Here is a 12,884-nt window from a genome sequence, read left to right as displayed (position 1 = left end):
TTGTTTGCATCTCCCAAACATCTAATAGATATCTCACAGGATTGGGAACATAAACAGAATACTTCCTAAATATGTGCTTGCTTGATTCATAGACTTGTTGTGTTGTTTTTATTGATATGTTCTAAGCTACAGACAGTTAAAAAATTCCAGGGGCACCTGGGTAGCTCAGTCGGTTGAGTACATGACTTCCTCTCAGGTCTTGATCTCGCAGTTTGTGGGTTCGAGCCCCGTGTCGGGCTCTGTCCTGACAGCTCAGAGCCTGGTATCTGCTTTGGATTCTGTGTCTCCCTCTCTGTCTACCCTCCCTCACTCCCTCTCTGTCTGTCTCTCAAAATAAACATTAAAAATTAAAAAAAAAAAAAAGAAAAAATCCATAGAAGGAAAGGTGTTTGTTTTCATCTGCACATAGAGGTCGGAAAAGTCGGATGATATTCACAGTGGAAAGGGATTGCATATGGCATAATAATGTGCTGTTGGTGACCAAAGCTCCCAGGACTGTGAGGCGTACAAAAGAAAAGCAGTCTTCTCTGTGAAGGAATTTTTTGGTTGTCACATGTCTCCAGACCTTGGTCCCTTTCCCTTTCTCTGCTAGAATTCTCAAGTAGCTCTTTTCTGCTTGTTGTTGTTACCAGTAAGAGCAAGCACTTTCAAATTAAACTTAACATTGGTGAAAATTACCCCTGGCCTTAAAGTTCCTGATCTGCCTCCCTTTTTTCCAGTTCTGGCTGACTCTCTGGACTAAGTTTCAGAGAGTAATTTTTAATCTTTTCTCCTGACTTCTCTCTGCTTTTTTTCTGCCCTCTCCTGTCTTCACTTCAAATTGGACGTATTTCATAAAAGGATGTCGAGGCCGTTCAGCTGTGCTGTTGAATTGAACTTAAACACTGGGCAAAATACATTTTAGGTGGTTTTTAAACTAAAAGCTAATGTGAAAATATTGGAATATGTACCAATATAAACATATTATACATAAGACCACATTCAATTCAGTTAAAAAATTACATCATGTTCCTTCTAGTAGAAATCTTAAAGGGTATACATAATTCACCTCCTGACTCATGATGTAATTTAGATTATATTTTATTAGACATTCTTTACAAATTTAAAATACTGCTATTTTTACATGCACAGAGAAAAATCAGTTTGGATAATTATATTTAGGCATTATTAAAATCAACCACAAAATAGAGACACTTTATTGTGTCATTTATCAACATACTTGATATGTATATCTAAAGTGCATTATGTTACAAAAAATATAGAAATTCAGCAGCACCAAGATACATTTACAAAATAAATACATCAGTTGACAAAATAAATTATGGTAAATGTGATAATAATAATTGGATTAGCCTTGGCAAAAAAATATTCACAATGACCAATGTGCAGTTTCATAGAGCAATGGGGAAGACAGTTTTATTCCAATGCATTTACAATATTTACAGACAATAAATATTTCTAATACTTTCCATATGTTCATTATTACAGAATCCTGTAATACGTCCTCTGAAGGTCTTTGCTAAAGATTTCAATGCCTCCTGAAAAGAGAAGGAAGGGAAAGAAGAGGAGAAAATGGTTAATTCTCCTTGGCAAATGAAAAGGCATAAAAAATAAAGAAACATAGAGTCACAATCAGATGAGATCGGGTGCATTCAGGGTGGTATGGCCATAGACCATAGAATCCCAATCAAAAAGACTCCAGGGATTTCTTATGAATATTCCCAAATACTCATTCCCAAATACCTGTAGGTACCTTTGCTACAGACAGGGTCTTGCATACAATCCAATGGTCAACATAGCACAGAAAGAGAAAGGGGTGGCATTTCTAACTCTATATTCTCTCTGAAAAAGGTGACCCTGGAAGAATTTCCTAAAGCTGCCAACTGCCAAGTTTGGGAAGAGAAGGGACACATTGGAGGGTTTGGAAATAAGGCTAGGTTGTGCAATCCATCATCAGATACATCTTGCTAGAAGTTTATTCCCCAGTGCTGCCTGCCGTGGGTGATCCAAATGTTGCTTATTCTGTTCAGATTTCCATTTGGCCAATCATTTGCTAAGATAATGGCTGTTAGAGTAAAGTGTGTGATTTAAAGTAAATGTTGGAAGGATGTGTAATTAAACAGTATGTTTGGTTGATGGTTTCATGTTATCGGTCATTTCTTTAGCTGTCCTTAAACACTAATAAATGAAACTATTTTTGGAGTTTAGTTTGTGAAGTCAAACTAAGAATTGTCTCTCACTCTTCCGGTTTTTAGGATTGATCTACAATTAGAAATCAAGAAAGCCTAACTTAAATTAGAGAATACGAATCAGTTGATTTAAAAGTATAAAATAGCAATATTTCAGCTCACTATGTTTATTGCTCAGAATAAATTACTACTTGGAATTGACACCTTTTTTAACCCCTTCTAAAACACTGTAGTCACGGTACTTTAAGACAGACTAGCAGCATTTTCTCTGCTTTTCTCTCTCCCTTTCTCTTCTCTTTGTGTAGTCTATTTCATTAAATACATAGTGGTTTCTAAAGAAACAACTATAGAATTGAATTCGATTGGCTGTGCCATTGCATTAACAGCCAGAGTGTGGGCAGAGTTATACATGGCAAACCTAGATGGGGGTGAGACCCACAGAAGAGCCAATTCTTAACAAGTTAGGAACTCTACATGCAGCTTAAAGAAAAGCAAGCTGAGCATTTAGAGTGTTTAAATATCTTAAAAATTTGACCTCTCCACCAGTAGTTTTTGACTGGAATGATAAAATAGCTCCTAATCATAGAGAAACTAATTTAAGATTAAATTTTAAAGAGTGGGTGAATGTGAATGTATGTTATGAATAAAATCTAAAAGGTGACTGTTAAACTCAATAACTTGTGTGTTGTACCACTTTTAAAATGTTTTCATACTGAACAGCATCTAGTGAATTGAACTTAAGAATAACACAAGCAAGGAATGAATGAAAAATGTTTTGAACAATTATGTTCTCAGAAGGAAAGAAAGAGAAAAGGAATACATAAAAGGACTGAGGAGGGGAACCTGGGTGGCTCAATCAGTTAGGCATCCAACTTTGGCTCAGGTCATGACCTCATGGTTTGTAAGTTCAAGCCCCATGTTGGGTTCTGTGCTGACAACTCAGAGCCTGCAGCCTGCTCCAGATTCTGTCCCTCTCTCAATCTCTCTCTCTCTCTCTCTCTGCCCCCCCTACTCATGTGCACTCTCTCTCTCTCTAAAATAAACATTAAACAATTATTTAATAAAGGACTAAAGAAAAGATCTTTTGATTATATTTCTGCTTGGCCATCCAGTTTGCTTGCTATAAAAGCACATATTGGAATAGCCAAGTAAAACATAAAACATGACCTGCAAGTATACACATATGTTTAGTGTGTGTGTGTGTGTGTGTGTGTGTGTGTGTATGACAATGCTTTAGAGTTTTTTGAATATTTAAAAGCTTTTGTATTGTTTCTAAGTCACTATTTATCAAAGCAAATTATATGGGCTCAATTAAATGAGTCCTATTATATCTGGACATCTCATTTGCAACATCAAAAATTCCAAAATGTGATTTCCAACATTTAAACTATGTATTTCCCACTGGTTCCTGTGCAAGGAGCCAGACAGTTTTAGTTCAGTAGTTTCTCTTAAGAAATCCTACATATATTATAATAAAGTCTGTGCTTTGCCATTTCATCGGCCCTCTCGGGCCATCGTCTAATCATGCAAAGAGACTAAAGAGAGGACACTCATAAAAGGTTGGTTGCTTATAAAACTTTAAAATAGTTATTCTGAAAGGATTCTATTTGGATTAGAACATCTGCACGGCCCCATACATTCTCACCAGTACACTCCTAAATCTCCCCAACCTTCCCTGCACCTCGGCTGGGCCGCACTGGGAGGCTGCCAACATCCGGCTGCCAAGCAAACAGTGCTTTCCGTGACTGTCCCTCACACCCGGGGACAGAAAGGAGAAGCAGAAACATGCTCCTTCATTCAGTCCTAGGTCTGGATTTGATTAGGCCGCTGCCTAATTTTTACTAGTCTCCTTTATCAGAGGGCTGGCTTTGGGCATAAGAATTGCTGAGTGCTGAATTTCATTAAATTCCCAGATACTTCAAATGTTAAATAAATGAAATCCATAAAAAAGTACTTATACTTTTGTTTTTATAACTCTAATACATACATGTACACACGCACAGAGTAAGACAATGGTAAAAATGGCTTCTGGCATTAGTTATAAATATAAGGATCCTCTTAAAATACATTAAACACGTACTTTGAGCAAGATTCATAGGGTTTGTTACCCATCATAGATCCATTAGATAGTTGCAGAATAGGCCATTCACTCTGCTAAAGGTTCTTTAGTGTCATTATTCATTAATTCCCGAGGCAGTACTATTTGTGTGATAGAACTATCATTTGTTATTAATGATGAGTTTTGCCAACCTAACTCAGAGAAGTGATGGTAAGGACGTCCACACTCCTCTCTGAAACCTCACGCTGTAATCCCATCTCTGCGAGTAAGAGGAAAGGCCTGGGGAAGTAACAAGGGACTCTAGTTAATGAGATCATTAGTTGCATATGACACAGCCTTGTATGGCTTCCCCTTTCTCTCCAACCCCATAGAAGAGTTGTGCTGAAAAGTAAAAAGACAAAAAAGAGCCTGTTAGTGGAAACACCTGAATCAAGAGGCGGCACTAACATAGTCCTGGCCTAAAGATCCAGAAATGGGGAAATAAATCTGGTTCTGAGGATTACCTACCCCAGTTCTTAGGACTATTCAGGTCCTTCAGCCATGGAATGCCTTGGTTTTGTAGTTTATAAAATGAGGTTAATATCTGCTACTTTTTCACCTCACAGAAACACACATATCCAGATAAGCAATCAGCGCTAGATCTAAAAGCGCTAAAACAACAAGTTGCACTTTATTGTTTACTAAGACAAGCATTTAAACCCATGTGATCTCATTTAGTCTTCAGCTAACCCTACGAGATTGTTAAAGTTATTATCTTCATTTCACATAAGAGAAAAATGAGTCTTAGAAAGACCATGTAATTTGCCCAAGGTTGTGAACTTTAATAAATTCAGACCCAAGATTTGAACTTAAGGTATTTTACCCCAAAGTCAGTGAATGCCATTACCACCTGCATCTATGAGCCAAGGATGAACAAGCCATGTACATGTGAAGTTTTATTATTCCTACCGCAATACCCTAGAAAATGATTTCAACTTGCCAGTGGGTAAATAGATACATGTCCTTCCCAAGTCAACATATAAAAATGTTCAGAAATCATGACTTTTTTCTTGAGCTGGTAGAAACCAGAGTTAAATTTAATTAAATAAATTCAGAGTATGTGTTTAAATTTTTAACATTTATTTAAATATAAATTTAAAGGTCAAGTAAATGTAATGAAATGAAAAATGTGACCGAATCAGAATTGTCTATGGTACAGTATTATTCTGTAGTGTTTGTAGGTCATATCAAAGGCTTCTGTGTTTGCCCGTGAAGTGAAAAAAAAAAGTAAGAAATGGAAAACGATCAAGAAAGTTTGCCAAGGTGTGAGAGTAGGAGAATAAATACACTCCTCCAGTAAATGATGAAGGTGGCCCCTAGCTTCTGAAGCCTGACTCAAAAAAGAAATTCTTTAGTAGAGGAGGAAAGGATTGGTGTTGGGGTGTGATGGTGGAGGAGAGAAATGGGTTATGTAATCTTGGTGTGTATTGGGCGTGTGGGAAAACACTACTTGAAGGCAGACAATATTCTGAGCCATCTTGCTTTCATAAGCTTTGAAATTGTGGAGAAAGTGATAGAAGGACAGAAAGGGAGGACCTTCTAGGTTTGTCCCAAGCCACACCGGATGGGATGCTAACACCCCAGCAGACAACACCGAGGGAAGGCTATGGAGCACAGAAGCCATTTACCGTAAATTGAGCTCCAGCGATGTCGCAGAGATGTCACACGGGTGGTCCCCTTCTAGCCCACTCCCAGCCACGCCAGAGTTTAGCCAGGCAGACCGAGTTCGCCGTTTCTTTTTTTCCTGCTCCTTGCGTTTTCCAGGTTTGCCTTTCTTTTTCTTGCCGGGTGTCTTCATCGGCTGCTCTTTGTATGTCTCCACCTTGTTGGTTTCCTGAGTTAGGTATCTGCCCTCATCGTCAGACCCAAATCGGACGGGGTGGTTCTTTGTGTTGGGAGCAGGCTTGGAGTTGGGGGAGACCTCTGAGGTAGCTCTGATCTCAGCTGTGTGGATTTCTGCAATCAGGTGGTGAAGGAAGTACCGTCGCCGTAAGTCTTGGATAGATTTCCCTTTGTCATGAAGGAGCTGATGCTCCGACACAGCTCTTTTGCTGTAAGGAAAAAATAGCAGGAGAGGAAGAAAATAATGCAATTTTAGTTTGTTGATATAGACCTCAAAGACAAGAGGAAAGCCCTTTAGTTTTCTATTTGGTCCCATACAGAGCATGAGCTGGAAGTGCAGAAGCTTGTGGAGCAGAAAAAGAGCAGAATGGGAAGGGAAGTGTGGGTAGCTAGGAGGCTGCAGCCCCAGATCCCATTTATGCCGCTCTCTAGGTCTGTGACTTTGGTGAGAACATGAACATTCTCTGGCCTCATTGGCCTCTCTCATATAAAAGGAAGGGGTCAGATTCAGAGAGTTTTATGTTCTTCTCAAGTTAAAACATTATGATTCAGTTATTCTCAGCAATGGATAGAAACCACTGAGATTCTTTTCAGGTTTTTCAGACTTGTGTTGGGAAAATAAATCCAGAAGTCCTAGCCTAAAATTGAAAAGGAGGCTGAATTTACTTGAGTACTCACCCAGACATGCATGCATGCACACAAGTGCTCACACACACACACACACACACACACACACACACACTGCGCCCCTATTAGGAAAATAATAATATTGACTCTCAAAGACCAGCAAGCTGTAAGAACAAAGGCAAACAAAGGCTGAAGATGGAATGAGCAGGAAAGCCTGTCTACATAACGACCTAAGAGACTGAATTTTAACATAACAGTAGATTATAGGCGACCAAGAACCTGTATTTGAAAGCCAAGTGTCAGAGAGAGAATGCATATTTTTCTGTAGAGTAATAGATGGGATCTTTAAAATGGGGTTCTTTGTGTTTAAGATCATTCTATTTCTTCCACGCATTGAGTTTTTGTTGTTTCAATTTAGAATTTCAGAGGGTATTATCCCTAGTACCTAATAAAAAAAAATCACTTTTCTACATAGTCTCCTTGTCTTAAAAAATATCTCTAGGATCAAATATGAAGTAATTTTTCTGTTTAAACAACACTCTAATGAAAATATAGTGGAAAAGAGTAAACTAATTTTCCATCATTTGATGGCATCCTGACTCTTGCTTAAATTGTCCATCCATATATTCTTGTATTATCCTGTCCATATATTAATGATTATATGTAGGGATCACATACATTAATCAGTCTTATCATGCCTGCTTCAACTCGACCTCCCCTTACTCCAATTTCTACCGCTGTAGAGCTCGTCAAAGTGGTTCATTTACAAGTGTCTAAGGGTACTTCACAGGGTGATATCCCGTGTATTCTTACCTCTCTGACACAACTTCTTCAACTCAGAGAAATGTGACAAATAAAAATAACATTGCTTCATTTCATAGATGGGGAAGTTGAGATTCAGAGAGACTAATGATTTGCCCTTGCCCTCAAACTAAGAAGAGACAGAACCAGGAGTCCAAAAACCAAGTCCTCTGATTTTGAAACCAAAAATGGCTTTTCAACTACCTCAATCCTTTCATCTATGGAAGCAGAAGTGTATGTTGAAACAAGAAGCAAAGGGCAGGGAATAAAAAGGCCTGTGGTGGGAACCATGATGAAGGGCAAATGGACAGCAATTTATCAGCTTCCTTGAAGATCAGCCTTACTGTCCCAACAAGTCCATTTTCATCACCAAAATGAAGAACTAGGATCTCTAGGGTTTGGATTTTCATGGGGGGAATGAGAGATTTCCTAGTTCTACTATGAGTCAAAGAAGAGTAAGACACGAAAATACAGGCATTATTTCTCTAGACCTTAAAGCCAGGATACCAGCTTCCTTTTAGTATTTTAGAGTGTGGACCGACTTTAAGCCATGCAGCTTGTTCAAAAAAGACATGACTTAATGGAAAGGAATTTAACAGGAGCCTGGTTTAAATGAGGCATGAAGGAGCCTCTCTTCCTTTTTGAAGGTGCTACATGTGACTAGATTAAAATTCACTTACTTTATGGTCACAGTCAGCATTCTGGAAACTTTTAATAATATACAAATTTGAGGTTTGGGTGCAATACATTTATACTCTCTAATAACATTTTTAAAGAATGGCACTGATTTAACTGCATATTTCATAAGTATTGCAGTTTAATAAGTATCTTATAACAAAATGTCACATTAAAAGAAGTCTTAATGAGTGATCTTTTATAGTATGGGGGCTTTTCATTCTTTCTCAGTTCCTGGCAGATAACCACCGCATCTGTATTATTACTCTCCAAATGTATAATACTGCCCGTTCTAGCTTAACTCAAAGCCAACACTTTTAGTGGTTGGTCTGTTCTAATCAGGCCACCACTGCGTATGCCCCCTCTGCCTGGCACGTATGCCTGTCATCTTGGCCAGCCTGTCAACTGTGAGTCACAGTGCCTTCTTACCCCAAGCACTGCACTTTCCCAGGATGGTTCTCATGAGAAAAGGGGTGACCATTCTATCCTTCTGTTTTATAAAAAGCCTACAAAGACGGCACAACTTTGTCCAGTTTAAAATAGTCTATCTCTTGTGATTTACAAAGCTTCTTTCTGCCTCTTTGGAGGACTTGTTAACATAAACTGAGAAAACACAGATTTTCTTAAGCGCTAAATCTGAAATGCAGTTAACACAATTAACAGTTCAAAGATTTCTGCATTTAAAATATTGTCAAGAATGAATTTCTGATTGGGCAACTGCGCTAGAGGATCAGGAATATAACAGTATCTTTATCATCAACAAGGAATAAGATCTATTAATTTTCAAAGCAAGACATGAACTGACACAAGGGTGAATGACTAGCGTGTGCACACTAGATACACATAGGTGGGGAGCAATGAGTCCACATTAAGGAGGCTTTCAATTTAGATAATTCTGAGATACTCAAGTGGCAAATATGGCCTCAATAATAGCCCATTACTCTGTGCCTCCACACATATTCCACAGCTCAGTGGTGTGCATGACATTTATTATACACCTAACGTGGTATGTTTATGGTCTCCTTTGATTATTGTAAAAATGATTGCAGAAATATGGGTGAAATGCTTCTCACGGATAACTCTAAATTAAGCCAAAATATAGCTCTTCTGCTTTAAAGACAAATCACTCTTGGGAGTTTTCAGAGAAGAGTAAATGTCCAAGGAGCTGTCGAAGAACACAGGGAGTAAAGGGAGCGATAGGATTGCCTCTCCCAACACAGAAGCAGCAGCATGTGCTTGTGCTGATGCTCAGCTTCTCAGGAAGGAGTCTGGGTTTGAGAAGAAAAGTTCTGTGGTACAGGCAGGAGGCAGGGTCCGGGCCTTAGAGTGAGGATGACTCACCACAAATGCCTTCCAGCCCAAATGACTCAGTCAAAAGCTATGCTTTTCATTAAATGGAATAGACCCAGTCTGGCTCCCAAGCAAATCAGCCAATTATGTTTTAGGTTTCTGAATTTGCTGGGATTCCCTGTCTAACTTGGACACAAAGGTTGCTACCTGCCCAGAGCCATGTTCATCTGGACAAGAATATCTCTAGGCCTCACTTTCCAACTTTCAATTTATTCATACTCCAGTCCCAATAATTAAAATCTTGTGGACTATGACAACTTATAATTGCTTCCTTTGCATGGCTCAGGAAGTGCTATTGTTGCAGTAGGGCCCCCCCACCCCCCCCTCCAGAAGTTAGTCCCTCCTTAGAAAAAATAGTTAAAGGAGTTTCCTTAATATTTGGTGTGAAGAGTAATTGGGGAGTAATACAATTTGATTATATGTTAACATTTCGTTCAAGAAATTAGGTTGATTTAGTGTAATAGTAGACTAATGTTTTGTCTAGCACACAAAATTTACTGTTATTTGGCATCAATGCAAAAACAATGACTTGGGTTTTTTTTTTTTCCTCCATTTGGCTGTAATAATTTGATGAAACATCTTCATCTACTGATGATTTCAGCCTTCATGAAAAACCATGGCTGTCATATGATGATCTATTAGCCATTAACTATAAGAATGTTTTGTGGCAGTTTTATAACCATCTGCTGAGTGTGAGTGTTTAACTACAATATTATATTTCACCCACAAACAAAACTATAACAGAGTCTCTGGCTGGCAAATGGTTTCTGATGTGTATTTTGCAAGGTGCAACAAAGAAAGAGTTAAAAATAGCCTTTAGGACAACTTAGTGCTGTTTCTGTGTCATAACTGTGGATTTAATCATGGTCCATTTACTGTTTCTCAAAAGAGAAAACAGGTATTTCTAAAGCAACTTTAAAGAAAAAATTGGCTCTGTTCCAAGACCATATTTCTTGGCCAGTATTTAAGCATGCTTTTAAAAATTCACTCTTCATCTATATTAATATATGAACTTTAAATAATTTCATACAAGTCTCAAAAGGAGCAAAAAGTCTAAAGACAATTTTCAGAAATACATCAGCAAAACATTGATTTGAAGAATACAATACAGCTTTATCTTTAGTACAATGTTCTACACAATTTGCCTTAGGAGATTCGTAATAGATTTTCATTTTAGTGCCAAGGTTCAGACATGTCTAAAGTAATTTCATTTAGGGATTTTCTGCTCTAATAGTAATAGACCAAGGGCACATATAAAACAGTTGCCTTTTTGTACACCGTTGGGAATTTACAAGGAAGCACCATGAACTTGATTGTAAATATTGGATATTGCTATTTTTATTGTTAGTGTAAAAGCTCCTTAATTCCTTCTCCAGAGGCAAACTCCTCTCAGTTCTGAAACTTTATGGTTTTCCCATCCTGAATACTGAGTCTCCAGCTTCAAGATCACCCAAACGTGGTCTTATACACATTAATGTGCTGCTAGGTCCAACAGATTGTTAAGATAGTGTTACTTTACTGTTCTTCCAACTTTTCAGTCATACAACATGGTAATATTTCTCTGGTGTGTTTGGATGTATGATTATGTTAAAGTCAAAATCATCCTTAAAAGAACCACCAGATGAGAATGCCAAAATACAGGTTTTCAGTCTACAATGCAAATATTTGACTCCAGATTAAAGAGCTGTTAGCAATAATTCCAAGAAAAAATAAGTTTCCACACCTAATATTCATTTTGGAGTCAAGTACACCAGCGTTCCTGAACTGTATCAATACTAACGTTGGAGTTGTGCCATTGCAAAGTTGTTACTACTTTATTATATAATATGCCTTCATTATGTAATGTGGTCCATTTTATATGCTTAAAATTATGTCATTCATAATAAAGTTAGATGTAAGACTTTTGCATTGCACGCACAAACTGCCACCCACATTCAGTATGTAAATCAAGCGCACACAGACATGTGTACCCTGGCTCCCCCAGCTCCTTCCCTAGTCATCTGTCTCCTGTAACCCTCGGGTTTCAAACCTTCCCAGGTCCTGAAAGTATACACTTTTTTTTTTTCTTCACTAGAGGCAGATGATCTTTGTCGAAAGGAGATTCTGCTCTCCCTCTTATGAAAACTCCTAAAATCTGTCTCTTGACTGTATCCCCTTGAGGTTCAACCAGTTCTCCCGCTGGGGTTTTAAGGACACGGTCTCAGCCCCGGGCAGGTAGCCGGATCTCCCTGCTTTTTAACTCGGGCAAGAAGCATCTGTGACCGCTGCGAGCCCTCGGCAGCGCCCCAGCCTGGTGGCCTCTCCCACCGGCCTTCCCAGCCCGCACCCGGCGCCCAGAGGAGGACGGGGCACTTACAGCCGGCGGCCGAGCTCCTCCACCGAGCGCCCGCAGGAGGGCACCGAGTAGCTCAGCAGGAACACCGCGACGCTCCACTGCTGAACCAGCCTCCGCAGCATCGTATCCTCTCGCCCGGGGGACCTGCAACAGAGCGGAAAGGGGCCCGAAGTGTCAGTCCGGAATCTCCATCTCCCCGTACTACCAACTCCCCGTTTTAGCTTCTTCAACACCAAGGGCATCTCCCAATTTGCAAAGAAAAAGAAAAAAACTTTCTCTGAAGCCTCTCGGCACTTACTTATTTAAAAACCAGCTACTGCAACCGTGCTTTTTCCAAAACCACACAGGCAAAAAGGCACCAAAAGGGAAAAACAACAACAAAAAATCAGAGACGTTCCTCTGAAATCATAACCACAATGAAATGGTTTTATATATGCATCAATGATGCGCAGCGTGTTTACACGTCTTCCCTATCAATAATTAATCTGGCCGGCAGTTCTCCTAGGTTCGTGGAGCAGAGCTAACCCCTTCCTAAAAAGAGAAGAAAGTTTCCCCCTCTGAAGTCAGCGTCTTTGCGAACCAGGCCGTCTTGTTCCCGAGCCACTTGTAGAGACCCACGTATATATACATAGCTGTCTGTCTACCTCCTCTGGTGGGCTGGTTGCTTCCGGAAAGTTGATTCCACACACCCTGAGAACAAGTTTCAAGTGCGCGTGTCGTCGATCAGGAGGGCCAGGTGGCAACGAGGGCGGGTTAACAGCGGCGCGGAGGGGAGGCGGCGGCCCCAGCGGCAGGGCAGCGGCGGCCCCGCTTCACGGGCGGGGAGGCATGCTGGCCGGGCGGCGCAGGTTGGAGGCGAGTTGAAAGCCTAGCAGAGGAATGTTCACACGCTCGCGGGCAAACCTGCCGGAGAAGTGAGCTGGTCGCAAAGAGGTGGCGCCCTTGGAACGCGCGCGGGGCGAGCGAG

The 12,884-nt window shown here is 39.9% G+C and overlaps 1 protein-coding gene across 4 annotated transcripts in view; it reads right to left on the bottom strand.

Moving 5' to 3' along the window:
- Positions 1–1,062: 1,062 nt before the first annotated feature.
- The window catches only part of PTHLH (parathyroid hormone like hormone), a 13,898-nt gene continuing 2,076 nt past the window's right edge, over positions 1,063–12,884 (bottom strand). The window contains exons 2-5 of one of the 4 annotated variants that reach the window (XM_029954561.1): positions 12,562–12,820; positions 11,939–12,061; positions 5,916–6,338; positions 1,063–1,538 (exon numbers count right to left, since the gene is read on the bottom strand). In XM_029954561.1, the coding sequence (XP_029810421.1) occupies positions 1,529–1,538; positions 5,916–6,338; positions 11,939–12,039 (534 nt within the window). In that variant the 5' untranslated portion in view covers positions 12,040–12,061; positions 12,562–12,820 and the 3' untranslated portion in view covers positions 1,063–1,528. Of the gene's footprint in view, positions 1,539–5,915; positions 6,339–11,938; positions 12,062–12,215; positions 12,499–12,561; positions 12,845–12,884 lie in introns of those variants that run through there. The other 3 variants (XM_029954560.1, XM_029954563.1, XM_029954562.1) reach the window with 3 other exon arrangements.

Source organism: Suricata suricatta, chromosome 10, assembly GCF_006229205.1.
Source record: "Suricata suricatta isolate VVHF042 chromosome 10, meerkat_22Aug2017_6uvM2_HiC, whole genome shotgun sequence".
Classification (NCBI taxonomy): Eukaryota; Metazoa; Chordata; class Mammalia; order Carnivora; family Herpestidae; genus Suricata; species Suricata suricatta.
This window is presented reverse-complemented; position numbering and strand designations above follow the sequence as displayed.